Source organism: Dryobates pubescens, chromosome 7 (genome assembly GCF_014839835.1).
Source record: "Dryobates pubescens isolate bDryPub1 chromosome 7, bDryPub1.pri, whole genome shotgun sequence".
Lineage (NCBI taxonomy): Eukaryota > Metazoa > Chordata > Aves > Piciformes > Picidae > Dryobates > Dryobates pubescens.
Window position 1 is genome coordinate 7,052,147 of NC_071618.1, and position 26,444 is coordinate 7,078,590.

The following is a 26,444-nucleotide window of genomic DNA, read 5'->3' on the forward strand; positions in this document are numbered from 1 at the left end:
GTTACTACATTTCCCCCCCCCCCGGGTTGAGAACACAGATCACATTTTCCTAACTAAAGAAACAAGATTCTATAAAACATAGAATAAAATCCGTTTTCATTATAATATCCTGCTTCTAAAGAAAACCAGGCCACAAGAACCTAAAATCTACCAACTGACTCAAAACAGTAATACTATGTTAGTATAAATTACAAATATAGCCACTGTAAAAACAGAAGAGCATTTTTGTAAAAAAACCCCAAACCAACACCCAAACAAAACTATTTTTCCCTTACAATTTCTAGTTACATGTTTTAAATAACATTAATTCCGACTTAACAATGAACAATGAAAACTGACACTAAAACCATAATTGAGAATACAACATGAAAATTGCTTATGAAAATGAGTGTTAAATTAAAAAATATTAACAAAGGCAAACCAATATTGTGGTCAATTAACAGTTTAGTATTTTAGCAAAACAAAATTTGTCTCCATCCCCCAATCTGTAGGCATGAGTCTTTCTCCTCCCCCACATTTGTAAGTTAACACTACTTCTAAAGCAGTATTTCTTAGAGGTTACCTATGGATGCAAAGAAAATGATGGCAAGAAAGTCACGTATTGGTTCAATACAGGACATAATCTCCTCAGTAACCATGTGACCCTGAGAAGAGATCAGAGCTCCAGCTAAGAAGCATCCCAGCTCCATTGAAACATCCAACAGCTCTGTGATCTGTCAAGGAATAACAGAGAATCTATTGTTGTTCTCTAGCCCTAAAGGGACTTTATATACCATTTCAGAGTGAAATTATAACACTGTACATTATACCCAATGTAGGAAATAACTACATCTTCATGCAGGTTTAACAACAAATAAAATTTGGTGTATTTATTTCAATGTTCTGCAGTACTGCATTTATACAAAAGACTCACAAAACCAGTTTCCCCTCTATGCTACCTCCTTCCCCACAAAACCAAAACTAAATTTCTTAATTGACATTGTAAGGCTTTGTGTCACTCTAAAAGACAGCATCTGATTTCACAAAACTGAGAAAGACAGCTTCAGAGTCAGGAGCACATGAAACGCTGAGGCTGTGAAATAAAGCAGTAAGAACAGCTTCCTTGCCAGCTGTTAAACTGGGGGGGTAATATAAAAGTCAAATCTTATAATTTGAGAGACTAGTCTCTATTTAGCAGAAGTCCCAGGCATAAATTATGTTTTATTACTGTAAACTGAACTTAAATGTGCCTGTGTGCTTTTCTGAACAGGCAAGCATTCAAGCATGCGATGCAAACTGCCGAAATGAAGCACAATATCCATTTGAAAGAATTCAGACCGCTTCAGTGCTTTTCATTATTTGAATATGGTACTAGAAGGAATAGGTGAAACACATGTAAAGAGACTGAACTAAGAACAAAACAACTGCTTAGGGCAACGCTCAGACCATAAAAAAAACAAGCAAGCAGCACTTTTAGTTGGAATAAAGTATGTTTTTAAATAATTACTTTAAAACAATGCTGCTGCAGATGGTCACCTTGCTCAGAAACAGCAATGCTATTAATATTAATAGAACTTTCAAACCTGAAGGCTTATAATAATAATAATAATTTATAATTAAGCAACAATACGCAATTGTACATTTGTGGACAGAGTCATGGTATCATGAACAGTGTTACACTGCTAAGTATCAAGCTAAAACTCAAGTGACTTGAAATGAATGGAGAATAATAGCAACAACAATAATAACATAAACAAGTATCCAAGCAATGCATAAAATGCCACCTAAAGTAAACTCTAGACTTCTTTGCATTCAAGTTTTAATGTCCAAATGCGCATCACGTAACTCTGTGCTAGCAGTCCATCATTTTTGCAAGACATTTCAGAAAATCAGTTGTTCTGTCAACTAATGCAAATAGTTGCTGATTAGGCAAAACCAACAAAATAACTTTTGTAATGTTACTCTCATTTTAAAATTAAAAGGACTTTCACTGCTTTTCACCACCATTTTAAAATTTAAAGAGGGAAGAAGGAAATGTATATAGAGGTTTTTAGAACACAAGGAGTTGAATAGCATAAAGGAAACAGTTATGAGTAGGAAACCTCTAAGTTGTTCTCAGTCACACAATTTGTGTTAAAAGTCACAAGCTCTTGAGTATGATTAAGATCCAGTATAGCCTCTTTGAATAAAGTTGCACTTGTTTTTGCTATTCTTAAGTGTTACCAGGTATGACAGAGCTCCAGGTCAAAACTTGCATAGCTATACTTAAAAAGTATTCCCAGGTACATGGTTAGGTTACTATCTAAGAAGGGCTGTAGCATCTCTTGTATCAGAGCTGGATGATACTGGGCTGTTGCAAGAACGACTATTCAGGCAAGGAGCAATTTAAGCATGAAAGAAACTAGCTTGACTAGAAAGCGTCAGACGTAACTGGAGCAAACTGTACATCCGTCTGGGTTTGCTCCACAGCACGAAAACTGAATTCCATTCCTCCACTCTATGGCAAGCTAAGTCTGAGCTCAAAAGACCTAGTAGATAAAAAGTCAAATTTTGCTATTTCTTGTCTACTCTAGATGCTACACAACATCAAGCCTACAAAATTTAGAGGTCACTCTATGCACAGAAAAGTGTGAAGTGAATGAGAGTGCAAGAAAAGAAGCAAAAATTACATTATTTTCTTAATTTCATTGCCTCCACTCCAGCCTGTTCTTCAGATTTATATCTAGATCTATAAAGAGATGCCTTTTACTATTCCCATCCTGGTCTCTGGTTGTCTAATAGTATTACCAGTAAGTGGATACTTTTTCTCAACGAAATCTGTAGCCTCAGGGTTTAATATATATAGTTTGTGGATGCACATGTGCACACACACACACTGGAGAGGAGTTGTTTTACTGGAAGGAGGGTATGTATTCCCAGCAAAATTTCTTATATAAGCAAAACTTGTAAAGTATTTTGCATCTAAGTATTTCTTCTCTGCTTGCATAATTTTTAGTGGTTTGCCTTTACCAAACAGGGGTCTAATAATTACTAGTCCCTGGGTTCTGCACTGTTCTTTTCTCAATTCCTACATTACAGAAAGCTTTTTCAGTCAAAATTAAATGAAAACTGTTGTCAATTTACACATTTTCCCAGTACAATTCAGATTTTAGTCCCTTTCAAAGGTCCTATTTTACTCTAATGCAGAAAATATTGCTTTGTTTTCACTAGAATATTGGATTTTTATGTTCAAATGTTCTACCATAGTAATAAATAAAGAAACACTACTGCTATAGCACATTCCCGCTGAATTCCAACTGTTGGCTTAGCAGTTGTTTTGCCTATATTCTCTAATAATGTGTATCTTATTGCCACTCTTTAATTATCATAGAAGCTTAATGAATATGGTAAGACAGCAAAATTAAAGACATCTCTGATGCAAATACATGTATTAGAATTTCAGGCTTAATAACTTAAATCTGCCCAAGAGTAAAGAGATGAATTCTAAGCTTGCATTTTAAGGAAAGTAAACCTTTGATGGAAATGGAAATAATTTTTAGAGAGCCTTTGAAAAAACCTCCATCTCAACTTCATTAAATAATTAAAGAGAATATTTGAGGTCTTCCTTAATCTTCTCGTTTTAATTGACAGAAAAGAGTTCATAAGCAGGTTATGAGCCTTTTAGAAGTACTCCAGGAAAACAAGGAATGATATTCCTAATACAATGTAGGAAAAAAGAATGTACATTTTCATATATAAAGTACTGCAGTAACATAACTACATTTTCACTTAATCTTTTTGGTACATAAAGCAAGCTGGCAATTTGCCTCCATTTGCTGCCATCACACCAGGTCATGACAGTCTAATTGTTTTCCTACCAGGCACTCAAAAACCTTAATTTAGCCTTTCCAAATACATGCAACATATTTTTCAAATTAGAATGGGGGATGGTAATCTATGTTTTTATTCAGATACAGCAGGGTATCTATAACAATTAGGACTGATTTTTTAGAAGATATGTTTGTTGAGCTGTTTTACTGGATAACCAAATTTTTTGTTTTGTTGGGGGCGTCGGGGTTCCGGGTTTTTGTTTGTTTGTTTTAAATTAAGTCTTTGTGCTCAAATCACAACTTGCAGCGTTACTATAATGAATGGATTGGTATCAACTGCAGTATCCCCTATACCTATACCTTTGAAACATTATTTATCAGCTTTAAAAATTGTTTTCACTTGAAGTACATAAAATATTTGCTCCTTCAGAAATGCTTCCCATGCTGAAGGATTCTGGTTTTGCAGGGCAAATCCAACACACATGTATTATGTAAAGTCATGTAGACAAACTCCCTGTGTATTTGATACATGACTTGGGGACAACACGACCAGTTAAATGAGGTTAGTCTACACAGGACATATTTTCAATGAAAGTAAGATTCCTTCTAGGTACCTTTATGTACCTTTTGTGGTTCAGTTGTTTTTACTGAAGTTCTACAAATGTGATGTCTGCTTGTTAGAAAGTAAAAAGGAGAAACTAATTATCTTCTTTCTTTCTTCTTTAAATAACATGTTTGAAATAGGAATGGCTGATTAGAGGGATGGTGTTTTTATTCAATAGACATCAACATATTTTATGGGTATGCTCTCTGTCCTGAAAGTTTTCTCTGTTGGACCTCTAATAATTCAGCAAATACTCCCAGGAAAAAAAAAGTGCAAGAACTTTTGGGGATAATGTTTCTCAAATTCTCAGAGGACACAAGACTCTGCACATCTAGAATACTGAAGTTTCTAACCTACAACATTATCAGTGACTATCACATTCTGTTCCATAGCAGAATAGTTTTGCAGAGGGCTGAAATGTAAGATAGAAACAAATAGAAAGAAGATTCAGAGGAAAATTAATCAAACCCAAAAGGGGTATCAAAATCAAAATGAACCTTAAGGCATTTCTCTGCTTTCTCATCTTCATCCCAAACTGTTTCTCTCCCACAGAAAAATATTTTATAATAAAAAACAGGTTGCTATTGAAAATAAACTTATGAGCAAATGTCACAATCATCCACTATCAGTAGCTCAAAACCCATCCTAAATAGTTTTCAAACATATGAAGCAGTTGAAAATTAAAACTGCAATCACGGTGATTTAACTGGCTGTATTAAAAGTTACCATCAGAAGTTCATCTGATTGACATTCAAATTTTATCTCTCCTTACTCATGGATGCTGTAATGCATGAGTCATCAGTGCATTTGAGGTTTGTTATAAACCATTTTAAAACCAAATAATTAATTACAGAGGTGCATGGATATGCAGTAAAAGTGTGATGGCTTTTGTGATACTGATGCAGCGAACTACCACATGATTAAAAATGGTTTATTAATTCACAAGATTACCGTTAACATAAGGAAGATGAATGCAGTTATTCCTAGAATGAGGATTTCTTTATTCCCTTTGCTTTCTGTATGCAGCTTGCGATAATAGGGTCCTATGAGATAAGTCTTTATAACAAGACATAGAAGAAAAACGGCAGCCAGAGAAAAGAGAATTTGGCCAATCAGTATCAGTATTCTCAGTATTTCCTTGAAAATGCTGGAAGAGAAGAACAAATAATTTCTTTTAAATGCTCTTGTGCCTCCCAACCAGTTTCCCTTAATAAAAAGATCTAATTCCACAGATATTCAAAACTGAGTAGCTACAGTAAGGTATATTAATAGACAGGATGAATTATAAATCTGCTGAGTGCCCAGGCATTCTCTTTTACAGCCTAGACTTTCATGTTGATTCAGAAAAGATTTTTTTCAACTCATCTTCAAGGTGACCCACTAAGCTCAATACTACTACTATATATTCTTTGACAAAAATATGTCTCGAGAGAACAAAGCAATTGAGGTAAAGTAATTGAGGAAATTCTCTCCTTTTTTTTGTTGCAGTAACAAAGTTTTCACTACAAATTTTAAATGCTGAACAGGACTAAGGCAGCTAGAGCAGAAAGAATATCCTCATGCAACATGACAAATGCAAATAGTAAAGGGGACGCAGAGAACAGAGTGCCTATCTATCACAGGACTGGTATTAACTGTAGTGTTCTAATATTCATATTTCCAATCTACATACTAATTAGAAATGGGTGGAAGAACAATACAAACAATATTGGTTTTACCTGGAATGTGTGCTCACTCCTACTTGAATAAGTGTAGGCATGACAGCTATAAATAAACCAAGCTGCACATCCTGCATCACCAACATGCCAAGTAGTACGCTGCTGTAGTCAATATCCCCTGTACACCAACAAAGCAGTTGTGGAAACATTTATCATCTATGAATGCCTGTACCGCTCAGAAAACTAGCAATGCCTTCATCAAATAGAGGCTAAGTTACAACTCAATGGGGTGAGGTCATTCAAAGCCTTCTGTTTGGTGGTTGTTGTTGGGTTTTGTTGGTTTTTTTTTTACCCCATCAGTAAATAAATTAAAATGCATATATATCAAAGTATGCTAAAAATATAAAGAAAATATTGCTATGAAGCTTGTGTTACACAATAAAGCAGACTCTGATTAGCAGCTAAGCACTACTTATGCATTTACTGGAACTCCTTTACTGAAAGCATACAGTCTTTAGAATAACAGACACAAGTGAGAGCCAGTATGTGTAAAACATACACTTAAAGTTTAGGCATTAGAATATGAATATTCTAGGGAGTGGGAAGAAATTTAATGCAGTACATATGAGGGAGGTTTAAGTAGAAGAAAGCAGGATAGCAAAACTTTTGAAAGGAAACATTTAGAAGGCTTTGAGAAGCCAGTGATATGGCATTTGAACATACATACTTGAAGAGCTGTTAGCTATGAAAGACTACCTGAGCTGGTCTGAGCTTGTTAAAGAAGGATGTGAATTATTTAAATTAGCTTTTCTGCCCTGGTGACAGACTAGTAGTAACGGTCTAACCTGGTAACATCTTAAAAGGACTCCAGGCCCTCAGTGAAGTAAATTCTTAATGTGGAAAGTACTGATTGGGCTATATTCTCTTTCTCCAAAGAGGACTTACTATGTAAATAGAAGGTACACCTCATAACAAGAATATACATAACACTGTTAAGTGTTAAAGGAGAATAATCACTTGTAAATCAAACTTAACAGTGGATTTTGTTCAGTTTTATTTTTAAAAGGTTTCTCTTGTAATATTACAATGTAAACTCCTTCCAGATTTTATTTAGATACTACAGTAGTCCATATGTAAAATCATATTTACCTTCTTTATCGCCTCGAACACTACCAGCAAGAAATCTTGACACTAACGGTGTGCTTGATAAAGACAAACAAGTGGAAATGAAGACACTTTGTGTTGGTCGAATTTGGAGCAAGTGTCCCCATAGTAAACCAAAGGCAATCATCAGAATTGTCATGTAGCAGGGTCCTTGCAAAGATATTTTCCATACCTAGGGAAGAAAACAAGTTCTTATGAAAAATGACTGATGACACTTTTCTTACTGATAAGCTGCAGTGATTTGCAGCACAAATAAGCAGTTAAAGATGCGTGATTCGGGGCTGCAGTGCTGGACCGCAGAAGCAACAGGCTGCCATTCTATACACCCTAAAACTCTGAAGTTATTATGCTTAGGAGGTAATAGTCTAGGACAGAAGGCTTGTTACCAGAAATTAGGCAAATTGCTCAGAGCTCACAGACAAACTAAGCACCAAAGGTCCATCATGGGTTGAAACATATTAAAATCATTGAATGGAATACCAGTTATTTGATGTGATTCCAGGGTGGAGAAAAAGGAAATGGAAGTGGCAAAGACCATCATCAAGTCCACCATCTCACATCACGCTAGTGAGCACACAATTCTGAAGTAACAATTTACACCCATAAATTACTGGGTTTTATCTTTGACCTTAGACTAGAAATAGCAGGATAAGCAGAATGCTCATCAATTTTAGCACATTTCAGTTAAAGCTTTTAGAGTCTCATTAACTCAAAACCATCAGTTTAGCAACAAATCAAAAACCTCACAACTCTTTACATAGATACCTACAGTCTTTACATATTTTTCAGCAGTTTTCCACTATTCAAATTCTAGCTGATTTCACAGAATCAACCAGGTTGGAAAACACCTCAGAGATCATCAAGTCCAACCTATTTTATGAGAACAACTTTTCTTTTTAATTACAATCACTTTTTTTCTGAATTTTGATGGCTACATCATGTAATATTTCAGATTGTGCTGACATACTTGCACAGTCAGTTTATTAGCCAGTACTCTGTGTTATCATCCATTCTGTCTGCAGCACTTAACAACCAGTTTCTAATTTTTTTAAGAATAGGACTGGCAACCATCACTGGACACTCCACAACAGCAACTGCACGCTACTGCATGTTCAAATGAAGCAGAGGTGGATTTCCATAAACTGTGAGAGATGGAAAAATCTGAAATATAATTGATAACTGGAACATTAGCAATTAAATACTGTGATGTAGGGTATTATACAAAAAAATAATACCTTTCTTAATCTTTCAGGAGAAAATTCCAGACCAACTAGAAAGAGAGTGAAGAATACCCCGAACTCTCCTAAGGTCTCCACCTGTACAATAGACTTTAAAACAAAATTAAAGAAAACATAAAAATCAGTGCACAGCAATCTACTTATAATACAAGTTACAAGTCCACTGACAAAACAAATTGTTTCTCACAGTGTTTCCACAGGTAGTTCACTTGATCGCCCTATTGACTGGCTGCAACGAGATAATTTGGTTGGATAGCATCGGTCACCCAAAATGCAAATGTGTGCTGATCCAGATAAGCTTGCTTGCTTGTTGAAACTAAATAGGTTGTGGTTTATGCATATGCTAGTAAACCCCAGAAGGGCTGCATTACAGAAGTAATTCCTAGCTAGTTACTTTATTGGTCTAATCATTCTGCTAGACTGTAGTTGCTATTCTGCGGTCCATCCCATAGAGTCCATGCATCAGTCTTTCACAGTACAACTATCAACCTTCTCACTTAAAAGAGAGAAGGGTGCAATAGCAGGACAAATGGTGTTCTTCCTTGTCACAACAGATAAATCTAGCATTTCATTATGGATGTAAAGTCCAGACCAGAAGACAGAGTCTATCATCAATGAAGATGGAAACCGTCTTCCCTGCCAGATTAGAATCTGCCTCTCCCTGCCAGAATAAAATCTGCCCAACTCCCCAGTTCCTCCAACATTTAACTCTGTATGAAATACTGAAGTGACAAAATAAGACAGCATGCATGAGAGACTCAAGTCAACATGAACATTATGCAGATAAATAATGTTTAATCACAGCTCCACAAGAAACAGGCAGCTCACTAAAAGAAATGTCTCCTATCTGTTCTGACCACAGCATCTTCACAGCATCACAGTATATTAGAGGTTGGAAGGGACCTCAAGAGATCATTGGGTCCAACCCCCTGCCAAAGCAGGATCACTTAGGGTAGTCCACACAGGAATGCACCCAGGTGGGTTTTGAAAGTCTCCAGAGAAGACGACTCCACAATCTCCCTGACCAGCCTGTTTCCAGTGCTCCGTCACCCTCACTGTAAAGAAATTTCTCCTCATGTTGAGGTCAAATCTTCTATGTTCAAGCTTGAACCTGTTGTTCCTTGTCTTACTACTGTGCACCTATGAAAAGAACTTGGCACCCTCCACTTGACACCCACCCACTCAAATATTTATACACATTGATGAGATCCCCTCTCAGTCTTCTCTCCTCAAGACTAAATAGCCCCAGGGAGACTCATCTCTCTTCATAGGGGAGACACTCAAGTCCCCTAATTATCCTCGTGGCTCTCTGTCGGATTCTCTCCAGCAGTTTTCTGTCTCTCTTGAACTGGGGACCCCAAAACTGGATGCTGTATTCCAGATGTGGTCTCACCAGGGCAGAGTAGAGAGGTAGAAGAACTTCCCTAGACTTGCTGGACACACTTTTCTTGATACACCCCAGGATACCACTGGCTCCCTTGGCCTCAAGGGCACATTGTTGTTCCATGGAGAACTTGCTGTCCACCAGCACTCCAAGGTCTTTCTCTGTGGAGCTACTTTCCAGCAGGGCAGCTCCCAACCTGTACTGCTACATGCTGTTATTCCTCCCCAGACACAGGACTCTGCACTTGTCCTTATTAAACTTCATGAGGTTTGCTTGAACCCAGCTCTTCAGCCTCTCCAGGTCACGTTGGATGGCGGCACAGCTTGATGGGGTGTCAGCCAACCCACAACCAGACACCCCACCCCCGAGTTTTGTATCATCAGCAAACATACTGAGGGTACTCTCAATCCTCTCATCCAGATACTGAACAAAACTGGATCCAATACTGATCCCTGGGGAACACCACTGGCCACAGGCCCCCAAGTTGACTCTGTGCCACTGATGACGACCCTCGGAACTCTGTTGTTGAGCCAGTTTGCAATCCACCTCACTGACCAGCTGTCTATGCCACATCTCCTGAGTTTTTCTATCCTCATTTTAAGTCTCTGAAAATTCATTGTTGAATCTCTTTCTAATGCCAAGCTTGCTGTCTCATTTCTCAGTCTAGGTGGTCAAGCTTTCCAGACTTACTCAACCCAGAAGTTACATACAACACAAAGGTTATTATTTAATCTGTTTTAGAATATGAAAATTTGGAAGTGTAGTATTTGCAGCTTCCTCAACCAATACAAGATTGGCAAAATCCTACAATTTCTACTCAGCCCTACTTACTTTTGAGCCCAACAGTCATTTTCAACAAAAGTAGACAGAGAAGTAGAGGTTACAACAACAATAAGCTCTGAGCAGTTACAGGGATATCAGTGTAACAGACATATATGTAACTTAACCAGACATTTCAATGTAAGCTTGACATGTGTTCTTGTTTTGCCTGCTGGCTAAACAACCTGTTAATGCATACCAGACCACTAATCAAAACATGTGCAGTGTCCAGCCAACCACAGCCCACAGTCTGGCATCAGCTAGTAATCAGGGTACACGTGATGGAGCTAAAAAGGTTCAAGAGACTTCAGGAATGTAGACAGGGTACTGGAAAAGAGCTAGGGTGACTGGGATGGATGAAAGAACTACAGAGATGCAAAATGACTCTGGGAAGCCAAGCTATGCTACTCAGGCTATTACTTGCTTTCAAACACTTCCTTGACTGCCAACACTGACTTTTGGCAAATTTCTGAATATCTGATGTCATTTAAATAATCTGGCTCTCAAATGTGATGCTTTGTGATTAAAGAAAACAAAACAAAAGCAAAAACTCTTCAGCTTTCACTTTCAACAATGCATATATATGGGGAAAAAAATAAACCAAAGAGATAAAATTTTAAGGCCCCAGTATACAGAGGTCCAGGTTTAGGGATTTCTCTTTTTTTGCTTAAACACATTTTAAGTTGGAAATACCGTATTCTTTTAAAGATACTTTTAAAGATTTCAACAACAAATTAAAGAAGTCAAGAAAAATGTGTACACTTACCTTGATGCTATTTAGTCCTGATGGCCCTAAAAGCACTCCACAGATGATATACCCAAACATAGTTGGCAATCCTATTGTTGTGCACAGCCAGCCACACGGCAAAGACAGCATTCCTATTGTCACAATATCCTAAACATGTAAGATTTACAAATGTATTAATATTAAGAACTCACAAATTTGGGATGAATTCAAGACTATTATCTTTCCAATTTAAATGTAGAACACAGCCTGTGAAATGAAAAGACCACTTCAGTAAACTAACCTGAACACTTTGTGGTAGGTGTAAGTAATTGGTACCTTTGGGGACTTCCAAACAATTTATTATATATTTTACATATATTTCATGAGGCAGACAGTTTTCTGGGGAATTGTGAGGGGGTGAGGATATTTTTCATTAAGAGAAAATGGTGAAACAGATCCATTTTGATTTTTTGTTTGTCTGGGGTCTTTTGTTTTGTTTTGTTTTGTTTTGTTTTGTTTTGTTTTGTTTTGTTTTGTGTGTTTGCTTGGTTTGGGGGTTTGTTTTGTTTTTATTAAATCCCTATGCAGTTATTCTTCGTGAAACACAAATAGAATAAAACCCATGTATAGGTATTTTCCAGCACCCCTTTTTTCATCACAAGACATAAACAGATCAATTCTCTCGAGTGACAACGCACAAGGTGCTCATTAGGCACAGCAGCAGCCTGCTGTGCAGTCCAAGAGAAGAGACCGTGTGCCAGAGGCGCAACAAGTTAAATCATATAAAAACAAGAGAGGATTCCTCTGACAACATGACCAGTCTTGTGAAAATTATATTAAGAGTAGGAACACAGTGGCCAGTAAATGAGGGAATCACAAATGCCAGGCTAACTTTAGAGGGACAAAGTTTGAAACGATGTTCAATTCAGCCAAGCAGCGCTGGCATGCAAACTAAAGGGATGAAATCTTACCAAAACAAATGACAAGAATGCCTCTAAAATGACTACCTTTATGAAATGATGATCAGCACGAGGAATGGTTGAATCTCTGGGCTTGGTAAGGATATACTGATTGTTCTGGGAATCAATAAGCATACTAAGACCTAAGTCATCCTCTACTTCTCTCTTCGAAGCATTTCTTTTGGAGTTGGCTTCATCTTCTTCCACCCTTAAAACCGCTTCAAAGTTTACGCCTCTTACCTGTAAGAATAAAGAAAAGATGGTTAATGAAGTATTCAGTAAAAAGGGAAAAACTATTAGCTGTTTTTGAAGTTGCTCCAGAATTCATTGACACTGACCAAAAAGACTGAAGTTTCTTCTTAGAGAAGTCTTACAGTCTCTATCAAAACTTGATGTCCACAAGTGAAAAGGTTCTAATTTGCTCTACGTTTAAAAATGGAGGGGGTTTCAAGACCTCTTCAGCCAACTTGTCAAACCAAAAAAACAGACAGCATTTCAAAGCCCACAAAATTCCAATTCAGTATTCTCAATTGCATTTCATCTGGTATTTTTATTAAGGAAACCTTTATAACATTCAGAACACAAAAGGTTAGAACAAAATGTAACATTTTTACTCCCTTAAATACAGCAAATATATTCAGTCCACAAAAAAAAACCAAAACAACAACAACCAAAGCTGAAATGATGACAGCATTCCAAGTCAAGAAAAAGTCACTGTCCTATGAATTTGAAGGACAGAGGATAAGAACTGTTTTTACCTAGCTCTGTCTTCACTGCCTATAATTACAAAGTGGAAAACAGTAGGATGATTTAATTATTCACTGCATTTTTAAATAATGTAGGCTTCAACAATATTCAGAAACAGTTAAGGTTGCTGCTTCTTTTGGAAGGCAGCACACCAACTACAGTGCATCTATGCCAATGTATGCAGCATGGGCAATCAGCAGGAAGAGCTTGAAGCTATTGTCAAGCAAGAAAATGATGATACTATTGTCCTGATGGAAACATGGTGGGATGAATCCCGTAACTGCAGCTCTCTGTTGGACAGCTATAGCTCTTTAGGAGGAACAGGCCCAGAGGGAGAGGCATTGGGGTGGCCCTGTATACAGGGAAGGTCTCCATAACAAGGTTGAATGATTGTGGGTAAGGATTGGGGGGACAGCCAACAAGGTAGATCTTATGGTCTGATACTGTTATAGACCACCCAACCAGGATGAGGAGGTTGATGAAATGTTTTACAGGTGGCTGGGTAAAGGCTCAGAATTGGTAGCTCTTGCTCTTGTGGGGGACTTCAACTTACCAAGTATGTGCTGGAGATACAACACAGCAGACAGGGAGCAGTCCCAGAGGTTCCTGGAGTATGTGGAAGATAACTTCCTAACAGCTGGTGAGTGAGCCAACAAGGTATGCCTCTCTACTAGGGCTAGTGGGAGATGTAAAGGCCATCTTGGATAAAGTGACAATGAGATGGTGGAGTTTTCAATTCTAAGTGAAGTTAGGAGGGGATTCCATAGAACTACATCCTTGGACTTCTGGAAGGCAGACTTTGATGTAATTAGGAGATTGATTGATGGCATGCCCTGGGAGGTAGTCATGAGGATGAAGGAGTCCAGAAAGGCTGGACATTCCTCAAAAGACAAATCTTGAAGGCAGAGGAACAAGCTGTTCCCATGCACCATAAAATGAGCCAGCAGGGCAGAAAGAGCATCCTGGCTAAGTAGAGAGCTTTGGGTAGAACTCAGGAAGAAAAGGGAAATCTACTGGCTATGGAAGAAGGGGCAGGCAATTCAGGAAGAGTACAAGACTCTTGCAAGGATATGTAGGGAGAAAATTAGACAGGCCAAAGTTCAATTAGAACTTAATCTGGCCAGCGTCATTAAGGACAATATAGATAATAATGTTTCTATAAATATGTTAACAGGAAAAGAAGAGCTAAGGAGACTCTCCACCCACTACTGGATGCAGGAGGGAGCCTGGTGACCAAGGACAAGGAAAAGGCTGAGCTGCTGAATGTCTACTTTGCCTCAGTCTTTGTCAGCAACACCAGCTGCTCCCTGAGAGTCTAGCTCGCAGCACTGGGAAACAGGGATGAGCAGCAGAATGCAGCCCCCATAATCCAGGAGAAAATGATCAGTGGCCTATTGTGCACAAGTCTGTGGGATTATATGGAATCCATCCAAGGGTACTCAAGGAGCTGGCACATGTGCTCACCAATCTGCTCACCATTATTTGTCAACAGTCCTGGCTAACTAGGGATATCCCAGTTGACTGGAGGCTGGCAAATGTGATGCCCATTTACAAGAAGGGCAAGAAGGATGATCCAGGGAACTACAGGCCTGTCAGTCTGACCTTAGTTATGGAGCAGATCATCCTGAGTGCCACCACATGGCACACACAAGGCAGCCTGGCTTTATGAAAGGCAGGTCCTGTCTGACTAACCTCATCTCCTCCCACAACAAGATGACCTGCTGTGATGGTTTAACACACCCACATTAACAAAAGCTCAGTTGAACTCAGTCAGGGAAGCAAAATGGTAAGCTGTATTTTACAAGCAATAATGGAATGCAATGAATATGTAAAAAATATACAGTATATACAATATTATACAGGTATTTACAGAGAGAAAACAGTACAGAAATCCTCCTTGGGCAGGAGGACACTGCCCCGCTCCCCCCACAACCTCTCCCTCCCTTTTCCCTCTTGTTAATTAGAAAAAAAGAGAAAAAGAGAGATGTTAGGGAAAATCTTAGTTCAAAAACATTGTTAAGAAAGTCAGTGGCCTTATCTCAAGGTTGTTAGATGATAAGAGGTCTCTCTGTCCAGGAACAGCCAGCATGCAAGCAGAAAGACGGAATGAAAGAAGAATGTGAGATGGTAAAACTACATCCCACTCATCTACCAATGAAAAATCCTTTTCTTAGAGGCACAGCCTGAAACTATCACACCTGCCCAGTGGATGAGGGAAGGGCTGTGGACATTGTCTGCCTGGACTTCAGGAAAGCTTTTGACACTATCTCCCAGAGCATTCTCCTTCAGAAACTCACGGCACAAGGCTTGGATAAGTATACTCTGCACAGGATAAAAAAACCTGGCTGGATGGCCAGGCCCAAAGAGTGGTGGTGACTAGAGTTAAATCTGGCTGGTGCCCAGTCACAAGTGGTGTCCCCCAGGGCTGAGTACTGGGGCCTGTTCTCTTTAATATCTTTATTAATCTGCTGGAGGGTAGAGAGGCTCTGCAGAGGGACCTCGACAGGCTGGGCAGATGGGCAGAGTCCAACGGCATGAGATTGAACACATCCAAGTGCCGGGTTCTGCACATTGGCCACAACAACCCCATGCAGAGCTACAGGCTGGGGTCAGAGTGGCTGGAGAGCAGTCAGGTGGAAAGGGACCTGGGGGTGCTGGTTGATGGTAGGCTGAACATGAGCCTGCAGTGTGCCCAGGCAGCTAAGAGGGCCAATGGCATCCTGGCCTGCATCAGGAAGAGTGTGGCCAGCAGGAGCAGGGAGCTCATTCTGCCCCTGTACACTGCACTGGTTAGGCCGCACCTCGAGTCCTGTGTCCAGTTCTGGGCCCCTCAGTTTAGGAAGGAGGTTGACTTGCTGGAGCGTGTCCAGAAAAGGGCAACAAGGTTGGTGAGGGGCTTGGAGCACAAGCCCTATGAGGAGAGGCTGAGGGAGCTGGGGTTGCTTAGTCTGGAGAGGAGGAGACTCAGGGGTGACCTTATTGCTCTCTACAACTACCTGAAGGGGGGTTGTAGTGAGGCAGAGGTTGGTCTCTTCTCCCAGGCAACCAGTACCAGAACAAGAGGACACAGTCTCAGGCTGCGTCAGGGGAGGTTTAGGCTGGAGGTTAGGAGGAAGTTTTACACAGAGAGAGTGATTGCCCACTGGAATGGGCTGCCTGAGGAGGTGGTGGGGTCACCGTCGCTGGGGGTGTTCAGGGCGAGGCTTGACAGGATGCTTGGTTGCATGGTTTAGTTGATTGGGTAGTGTTGGATGATAGGGTGGACATGGTGATCTCAAAGGTCTCTTCCAACCTGGTTTATTCTATTCTATTCTATTCTAATGATCTGGATGAGGGCACCCTCAGTAAGTTTGCAGATGACCGCAAGCTGGGTGGCTGTGTTAACCTGCTAGAGGGCAAGGAATCGTTATAGTGGGATCCAGACAGGTTACACTGATGGACCAAGGTTAATTGCATGAAGTTCAACAAGGCCAAGTGCCAGGTCCTGCCCTTGGGTCACAACAACCCCATAGTAAGTTACAAATTCAGAAAGTGTGGTTGTAAAGCTGCAGCTTGGAGAAAGACTTGGGAATATTGGTTGATAGTTGACTGAATATGAGTCAGCAGTATGCCCAGATGGCCAAGAAAGCCAGTGGCATCCTGGCTTGTATTAGAAACGCTGTGACCAACAGGAACAGGGAGGTGATTGTCCCCCTGTACTCAACACTTGTGAGGCCACACCACAAGTATTGTGTTCAGTTCAGGGACCCTCACTATAAGAAGGATGTTCAGGTGCTAGAGCATATCCAGAGCAGGGCAATGAGGCTCATGAAGTGCCTGGAGTACACGACTTAGGAGAAATGTCTGTGGGAAGTGGACATTGGTGGAATCACCATCCCTGAGGGTGTTCAAAGGTGTGTGGACTTAGTGCTTAGGAACATGGTTTAGTGTTGAGCCTCTGATGTCGGACTGCAGGTTGGACTGTATGATCTTGGTCTCTTCCAAACATATATTCTGTGATTCTGTGTATAGAGAGTAGGCAGCTGTCATTCCAATGACTGACTATGAAATATTCAACTCTTCTGGACTGCCCTATTTTGCCCAAGCAACTCTAAAATTTAACGAAGTGCTCACATAAGCCATCTATAAAACAGCCTCCTGTTTTCCTTCACTGTTTCTCCAGCGTATTCCTCAAACTGTTCCATAAAGATTATGTTTTCAATATTTAACTTACACTTTTTTATCATTTTCTTTCACTACTTACATTTGTACGTAATTAGATAGAAAGCTTCATTATGGGAATGACCTCTGCCCCTGTTTTTGTACATCGTGTAAGATGATTAGGGTCAAAAGACTTGATAGGCACGAGGAATCAGAGAAGGAAACAAGGAATTTTAAACAAATTATGATGGTTGCAGAATTGTTCAGAAACAAAAAATAGCTGCTTTGAACATCATCGTTTTTAGTTGCTGGAGGGTGAGCTTGACAAGCATGTTCTTCTTATGAATTATGACATTTGTCTTTTCACTCTCTTTCTCCCCCAAATCCTGTCTTTTCCTAAACATTTGACCTCTATTCACCTAAGCTCCTTACTTACCAGGCTATTTTTCATTCCAGAATCAGATGCCCACTGACAATTCTAAGAGACCAACCCATGCTTCTATGTTTTCAGCTGATGGGAGAAAGCAGGAGCAACTGCATACCATGTGCATGCAAATTATCCTCACAGTACTGGAGCAAAAAAGAAAGGCTTCCCTATAGTCAGCAAACATGAAGAACTGTTTATAAATCAGAATACACAGTACATGCCAAATCCTACAGTTCTTCTGTCTGTCATCTCTGCTCCCAATTCCCTCTCCCATACCCTCATTGCTACTGCAGGAATACTGAAACATAGCTTAGAGCTTACTGTTAAATGTTGGATCTGCAAGGCAAAACATACTTTATGCTGACTTTCACATTAGAGTGATTTCCCTGTTCAGTGCAGTGTCCCCATCTTGTAGACTGCTATTACTTTGCTTAAAACACAAAATGCTAACAAGCCAACATCTGTTCTAGCATCTTCTTGGGAATTTAATGTTATGACATTAGTGATAATTTAGCTATCTTATAAAACACATTAGCAGTGAAACATTTACTTTGAACCTCTGGAACTCCAAGCACATATAGAGTTTGTTATATGTTCCTTTGTAGATAGCTTGTCGGTCTGGAATCTAACCAAACTTCTCTGCACCAAAATTTAAAGTATCAAACATCATATAAGAGCAATGTAATTGAATTCATACATTCCTCATCTAGTGCAGTTCACAGCACAGGTCAGAAACAATATGAGGAAGAAAAGGGAAGATGCTTATAAGATTAAAACAATTATGAAAGTGTGGGGGGGAGAGGTTCTGTGTAATATACACAAAAATAATGTCTTTTGAGACTATTATAGTACATTTTTACTTCTGTAAAAGAAAAGGAAACTGGCAAAAGACAGACTATACTAGAAGACCAAGAGCAGATGGCACAGGTTCAAATGAGTTTTGAAGTACTAATAAATTTGAGGACATAAAAAAACCAAACACAGACCCAAGCATTTTTTCCCAGGGTTTTATTTCCCAAACCAGCAATTTCTGAAAGCAGGTTGTACGTAACACAATAAAGTGCGCAAATACTCTTGTCTTGCATTAAGTGATTTAGCTCAGGTTTATTTATACATTCCCCAATAGGATGCCTTGGCATTTCGCCAAGTAACACGTGTAGCCGAGGAAACTTTATTCCTGGTCTCTTCAAAAAGTGCCGTTATAACCCAGCAGAACAGAAGAGGGCACTCCAGCTACCTTGGCCCATCCCCGCTGTTGGTCCTGCTAGGTCATTTTCCCACTGGAGACAACCGGTGAGAGCTGGTGTATACAAAATAAAAAGCTGCTTTCGCTTTCTCTCACTTTAAGTACTATTACTGAAAAACGCCCTGGCTCTCTGATATGGAGCAACTGTTTTTTTCTCCTCAGCAGAATTCAGGAGCTGTGCTGACCTCTGATGATTTGCTCAAACTGCAAATCAGTAAAATGTTTCCAAGAGCAAAAGCCACAATAAAAATTGCAAACAGGACCAATTTAGAGTCAGTCTCCAAAGATGGTACAATGGGGCACTACTAGCTCCAAACAGACACAGCCTTACCTGAGGGACACTGTCCATCATATGAATCAGAAAATAAACATTGCAAATAGTACCAAGGTAGAAAAAGCAGAGGAAATCAGAAGTGGAAGAAAGCAATATCATAAGCAAATTTCAGGTCCTTCCCCTGAACAATATCTTTGCCCAGACTGTGAAGACAAACTGCAAAGATTCTTGCTCTCCCGTAACTTTCTCAACAAAGCAAAAGAAAAAGCGGAGTCGATGTGTAACATGGTAACTCTTTATCCTGCAAAGCTTAAATATCACTGTCCCCATCCATCGAGACTGCTTAAGTCTCATGGTCTGTATCAGCAAGATGGACTACACTTGTCACTGTTAAAGTAGCAGCTGCAGGAAGGACTCTCAAATGAATTAAATTTTTTAAAAAACAAAACACAGAAATCACTAGCAAAAAAAAGGAGTAATTATTCATGTTTGCTCACTCCTAACAAGCAATCTACCACTAGTTTCTTCAGCAGAGCCAAAAGTTTGGGGGGTTTTAAATAGCCAATAAAATCCTAACATCTATTTAAGAGCCCTTACAGGGCATGTATCAGCTAAAAAATAAATGCATACCAATGAAAAGACAGTCTAAAACGTCACTTACAGATTTGTTGTCATCAAAGGCATGCTCTTCTATTTCCTCTTCCAATCTATCAGCTGCCTTCCTGACATCTTCTAGAATTTCATCAAGCATTGACAGGCTTTTGTTTTGATGCTGCATGTTCTTCAGGGCTTCAACCTGATGTTTTTCAGCTGCCAAGAGTTCAACGTATTCCATTTCTTCCTGTTGAATTTTACAACACACAGGTAAAGCACTGGCCAGGGCTTCAGGTAGAAAAAACATTTGACAAATGCATGCTTCTTTTGACACAAAACATCTTACATGTGGAATTGAAAAAGCAATATGGACTTCATAATGGCATCTGAAAACTGCTTTCACTCATGCTAACTTTCATTGGGGGAAGCAGGCAAGAAAAGCCACCACCAAACAAAATGTTCACCTTTTCTATTCCACTAAAAGTAGAGTTGCCCCAAGGTTACAATACATAAAACACAAGAGAGAAATTACTTTGAGGAGCTCCAGAAAACATCTCAAAGCCGCATAAAGTTTAAAGCTCGGTACTGAGCTCTGAGTAAAGCTCAGAGAAGGGCAACAAGGCTGGTGAGAGGCCTTGAGCACAAGCCCTATGAGGAGAGGCTGAGGGAGCTGGGATTGTTTAGCCTGGAGAAGAGAAGGATCAGGGGTGACCTCATTGCCCTCTACAGCTACCTGAAAGGTGGTTGTAGACAGGAAGGGGTTGGTCTCTTCTCCCAGGCAACCAGCACCAGAACAAGGGGACACAGTCTCAAGCTGTGCCAGGGGAGGTTTAGACTCGAGGTGAGGAAAAAGTTCTTCACTGAGCGAGTCATTCGTCATTGGAATGGGCTGCCCAGGGAGGTGGTGGAGTCACCGTCCCTGGAGGTGTTCAAGGGGAGACTGGACGTGGCACTTGGTGCCATGGTCTAGTTGTGAGGTCTGTTGGGACAGGTTGGACTTGATGATCCTTGGGGTCTCTTCCAACCTTAGTTATACTGTGATACTTTAGCAGGAAATCATAACAACCTTGAAAGCATGCCTCTACCAAGCACAACAAACAAACAAAGTGGAAGTAAAAAGAATGAGCCTTAATTTCATAAGTCATTGTATGAACATGGGAAGAGGTCTGTATATGGGTTTAAAAATGTGCAAACAGATAAAACAAAACAAACAAAGAAAAAGGCAGTTAGGTACAGAGAAGTTTTCAAGCAGTCTAATTGAGGTTCCTGTTTGTTTCACAGAAGCATTTTCCCTGTCAGAAGTCAGAAACTTGACTCTGTCCATCTTTTCAGTTTAGGCCTCTTACGAACTTGCACTACCGACTTCCTAAACACATTTCTGGACTTCAGAAGGTAGAAAAGAAAAAAAAATTCTGATGTTACCAAGACAATAACCAAATGTAATAACCAAGTATAATTTGAGTGGGGATTTTTTTTTTTTAAATATGCTTCACTTTACATGCCAACATTCTTTTAAAATTGCAGCAATTGAAAGAACAACTATGAATAAGGAAACACAATGACAACCACCTTCTTCATTTCAGTTAGATTCAAGATACTGAGAATATTTAGACAGGAGAGATCCTACATTTTTTCTTTAAGAGAACAAATATTATTAACAAGGGAAAACACAGCCTGGGCAAAAAAAATGCAAGCAGTCTGACCCAGAGATTGAATTTCCACAAACACAAGTTTCTGTCTTCATTTTAGATGCCCTGCCACACCCAGTTAGAAACCAGACAGAATACAGGCCTCCCTTAGGTTGTGAGTTTTATCCACCTACCCCACACAGATATCTTGGATAACCTGGGCATCTAAAATGGTCCTAAACTCTTACATTTAAATAGCTGGAATGTTCCCTCCTCCAAAAAAAAAATGTAGAAGGATGTTTTTTGCCCTGGAAACCTGCAGGAATATGCATGTAATTTAATAAATTCCTTGATGCCAAGAGAAGAGTATATTCAGTACAGCCTATAATAGTTCCCTAACCCTTTTAAAATCCTGACAGTCAGATAAATGCTTCTAGTTGTGACACAATGACAGAATTGCTGTCTGTTGGTGTTTAGAATTACCATAGTTACACCAGCAGGATGAAAATTACCCAGTTCCCAAAATAACTGAAGTTGGAAAAAATGTAACTATTAATGTGTTTGGACTAATGTCAACTGCTTTACTTCTTATGAAACACATAAGCAAGAGAAACAGTCAAACTCTCAAACAGCCTCAGGGAAAAAACATTTCAACCCGTCATTCTCTAGCAGACATTGCTTGAAAGATGTGAAAAACAGCCCCTGTATGAGCCACAGATTCTTTCCTCAGTCAGCAATGATTTAGAACCACTTCAACAAGACCAAGTGCACAGTCCTGTACCTGGGACAGAACAATCCTCATTATTAATACAGGCTGGGGGATGAGGTGATAGAAAGCAGCCCTGTGGAAGACTCATGAGTCCTGGATATAGGCAGGCAGTGTGTGCTTGCAGCCCAGAAGGCCAATCACATTCTGGGCTGCATCAAAAGAAGTGTGGCCAGCAGATCAAGAGAGGTGATTCTGCCACTTTGCTCTTGTAATAGGTTGAGAGAGGGCCTAGCTAAGACCTCAGCTGGAGTACTGCATCCAGGACTGGTGCCCTCAGCACAAGAAGGACATGGACCTGATAGAATGGGTCCTGAGGAGGGCCACAAAAATGATCAGGGGGCTGGAGCACCTCTGCCATAAGGATAAGCTGAAGAAGCTAGGGAAGAGAAAACCCTGGAGAGATCTAATAGCGACCTTCCAGTACCTGATGGGGGCCTAGAAGAAGGCTGGAAATTCTTTACCATGAGGGTAGTGCAACAGTGGAACAGGTTGCGCTGGGAGGTAGTTGAGGCCCCATCCTTGGAGATATTCAAGGTCAGGCTTGATGGGGCTCTGGGCAACCCAATCTAATGGAGGATATTCCTGCTTGCTGCAGAGGGGTTGGACTAGATGACCTTTGGAGGTCCCTTCCAACTCAAACTTGGTCAATACCAGTTAAGAACATAGTGCTGCTGTTGCTTTCTACTGTTTAATAAGGGATTAAAAGAAGAACATTCAGAACAGCAGGCTTCTTTGCCCTTATTTAGAGTTTTTTTTTCCCACCAATGGCTGGATAGTAAGCACCCAAGAAATCAGAAGTTGATAATAAGTAGGTGAGAGTTTTTTGCTTTTTCCTGAACCTCTGCACAGTTCCTGGAGCAAAGGAAGGCAGAAACTATCTTCAGTGCTTCTTTGTTTCTTCCACCAGCCTAGTGAATGACTCCATTGTACTCTTTCCCAGCAGCAGAAGCAGCAAGAACTACATCAGACACCCATATGTATCCCAACACTAGAGACATCCAAATACTTCAACAGAAATCAATGAAGAGTCTAGCACCCTCTATAGCCACTTAAAATTTCCATTTGATCACTGTTTTAAAAAAATATGGAAAGTAGTAATCAGTACAGTAAAATAAAACAAATGAACCTAACACGTGTCCTTTGAAGTATGAAAAAGGGGGGGAGGGAAAAGGCACAATTTTCATCTTTTGGACATTTCCCATTATCCTTTGTTTAACTTTATATAACTTTTTCTACAGTTAGAACAACAAATATTGTTTAAATAATCATGCATATGACTTGAGAAGGAAGAGTGTAAAAGATTGCTCATTCAAGGAAGTATATTGGTATCGTAACACCAAAGCCTACACAATCCATCTCTGCAGAAGTTTTGACAGGACATGTCTAAAATACACATGTAAAAGTATAGATGGGAAAAATGAGGAAGCACCATTCTCAACTCAAGAATAGATTACTTTTGTATTTTACAATACCATTGAAAGTCAGTATCAGTCATATTGAGCATTTCATTGGAAAACCCCTAGATCCATGCTACTTCCTGCCCAAGTTTGCTGTAATTCAGTCTTTGTTTCACTGCACAGACCACTCTGGTCTCCCAAGTCTGCATCCTAATTTCCACCAGCCTTTCTTGCCACATTCACCCCACACTTTCTTACACACAATCTCTTGCCATCTTCACCTGTTACAAATCTGTACATCTCTTAATTTCCCTTTAGATATTCTCCCAGGTAAGATGCTATATCCCAATTACGTATTTATTTTCTTCTCTTGCTCCCTTGTGAAGCATCAGTCTCTTCTTTTAGAGGACAAAACCTAAAGAAAATTCTTAATATATTCCTACAGTGGTTGTGGGGTAGAGCGAAGGAAAGAGCAATTGAAATATCAAATCAGTTAAACAACTTTCCCTCTCAATGGGAGACTTCCAGTATGCCGTTTGAGTACTAGCAAGCCCAGTAGGCAGCAGCAGACTGTGCACACCCTAACAGGTCTAAACTGACATGGTGTAAGAGACTAAATCTTGTCTCTCTTGATGTGAATCAACAAAGATAAAAATCACCTTTGCGCCTTGCCCAGACAATAGCTGCCGTGTACTGGGCAGACACGACTGGATAATGACTCTCTGGAATGTGCATAGACAAGATCATCTCTACCCATCAGCTACCCCGAAAAGGATGGTGAAAAGGACAATGGTTTCACCACCTGGACACATACCTAAAAAACTGTATAAAATACCTGAGCAATGCCTCCTCTGACAACGAGAGAAAAGAACAGACATGAGAAAAGACATCACCATGTAGCCTGGAAGCAGCAGACCAGGAGGAACCCTCTCTCGAGGTCTTAAGTTCTGCCTGCTGCAACTCATGGAGCTGAAAAGGCTGCTCAGAGAAGGACTTGGACTTTGGGATCTCTCTCTCCCCTCCTCCAGCAAAGGACAGCACAGTCAAGAAGAATGACACCTCCTCCACGCCAAAGCGGCGGCACCTTTCCTTCACAGACCCAAACCACCTTGGGGATGGTGGGGTGGTAATATAATTCCTTTCCTCTTCTCTCTCCCTCTTGTTTTTTCCCTCTCTCTCTTCTTCTGTTCCGTCCACTTTATTCTGTTAATAAGTAGCCTCACTGTTAATATTTTGGCTTCCTTTGTGCCTCTAATTTCATTACACGGGAATATTCAAAAGAACTGAGTCTCTTTCCCTCTCTGGACCCAGACACATGTGAACTCAAATTTTCCCTTAAGTACTTGTAATCATCTGTTACTTACTCATCTGTGCTTTTCCTGGTAAAGTTAACTCAGCCAGCTCTTTTTCAAACCTGAACTCTGTAGACTAGGAGCGCTATACTGAAATAAAAATCAAGTAATCTCATATTTTGCATGTCTATTTCACCCACATCAGTGCAAATATGAAAATAAAAAGGTAAGAAGTTTTTCTGTCCAAATTTCATATTTTGGTTCAGCAATTATCATTTGAAAAACACTTAGTATTTTTTAGATTTATGGTGTTATTTCCACTTCGATAATCCTACTGACTTCTCTAGTGCAACTCTGCTTTGTGCACTGACTCATTGCTGGTGCTTCCCTTTTAACATGATGTTTGCCAGAGTTCTCACGACTACATTTAGCTTTGTTTTGAAATAAGAACCATCTACTGCTATTGTTTCAACTTCTACACCAGAATTACTTCTAGTTTTACTAATAGAAACAAATACTTCATTCAAAATCAATTTTAAACAGCAAAATAACACAAGTTTCATGTATTAAAACAGTTGAAACCATGTCAGGATAAAACTAAAATCACAAGTAGAATATCAATACCATAGTAATAAGCATGGCAGAACTAACCTTAATTGCAGCTTCTCTCAAGGCCTCCAGTCTCTGTCTGCTGCTTTCTTTCATATTTACAACATCTTTGTAATCACCCTGTAGAGCTCTCTGGAGGCCATGGATTGCTTGAAAGACTGAGTTTTCACTTTCATTTAGCTCCTTTTGGAAAATTTCAAAGGTATGCACCTGAAAAAGTTTCTCTTCATCAGAGAGTCCCGCATCCTTCTCAACTGCTCTTATAGCATTTTTTAGTTTGTTGAGAACAACGTTCTTCTGGTGAAGAAGACCAGATAGTTTTCTGCAGCTCTCCAACACCCACTGCTTTCTCTGAGTGGCAACAGCTCCTTTCCCACGGTGCAACTTTATTGCGTGCTTTACTACATCCTCATGTTCTGCAGGATTTGCTAACTGGCCACAAGGCAGTGAAACCAACGTCCATAAGGAAATAAATCCAGTTGCCTTCATTCTTGCTGTTGGAAACCGATAATCCGCAACCACTCAAAGCTTTCTGCTGAGTGGCTTCTGCATTTCCGGTACACACACCATGCTGCAAGATAATACCGATCAGTTATCAAACATGATAATGTTGGACCATTAGGTCAAACAAATGTAGAAAACAAACCTAAAACTGCATTCTACACTATGATTTTTAACAATATGTATATGGTCTCCTTCGGTCAACACTTATCAAAACCAAGAAACAGTCTCAGGCTATTGATAGATTTTCCTCCCCACACTCCAACTATTTTCTTGATGTCATCTTGTTTTAAAAACACTGAATGGAAAGCTTAGTCATTTCACATGGTAGCCATAAAAAACACTAAGGCACAGTGCCATGGGCTGTACTTTGACCTAGCACCAGAACTCATTATTCTTATCTATCAGTAAACTTCTTGTATTTTATCAAACCTATCCTTTAAAAATGGTACCATAATAATTTATTATTTATAGAGCCT

The 26,444-nt window shown here is 39.7% G+C and overlaps 1 protein-coding gene across 1 annotated transcript in view; it reads right to left on the bottom strand.

Annotated features, from left to right (window-relative positions):
* TMCO3 (transmembrane and coiled-coil domains 3) overlaps positions 1-25,953 on the bottom strand; it is a 35,501-nt gene extending 9,548 nt beyond the window's left edge. The window contains exons 1-9 of the mRNA XM_009898722.2: positions 25,507-25,953; positions 19,837-20,016; positions 12,390-12,581; positions 11,422-11,550; positions 8,450-8,542; positions 7,200-7,386; positions 6,111-6,228; positions 5,344-5,539; positions 563-713 (exon numbers count right to left, since the gene is read on the bottom strand). Coding sequence (XP_009897024.1) covers positions 563-713; positions 5,344-5,539; positions 6,111-6,228; positions 7,200-7,386; positions 8,450-8,542; positions 11,422-11,550; positions 12,390-12,581; positions 19,837-20,016; positions 25,507-25,953 — 1,693 coding nt within the window. The remainder of the gene's footprint in view (positions 1-562; positions 714-5,343; positions 5,540-6,110; positions 6,229-7,199; positions 7,387-8,449; positions 8,543-11,421; positions 11,551-12,389; positions 12,582-19,836; positions 20,017-25,506) is intronic.
* Positions 25,954-26,444: the final 491 nt, after the last annotated feature.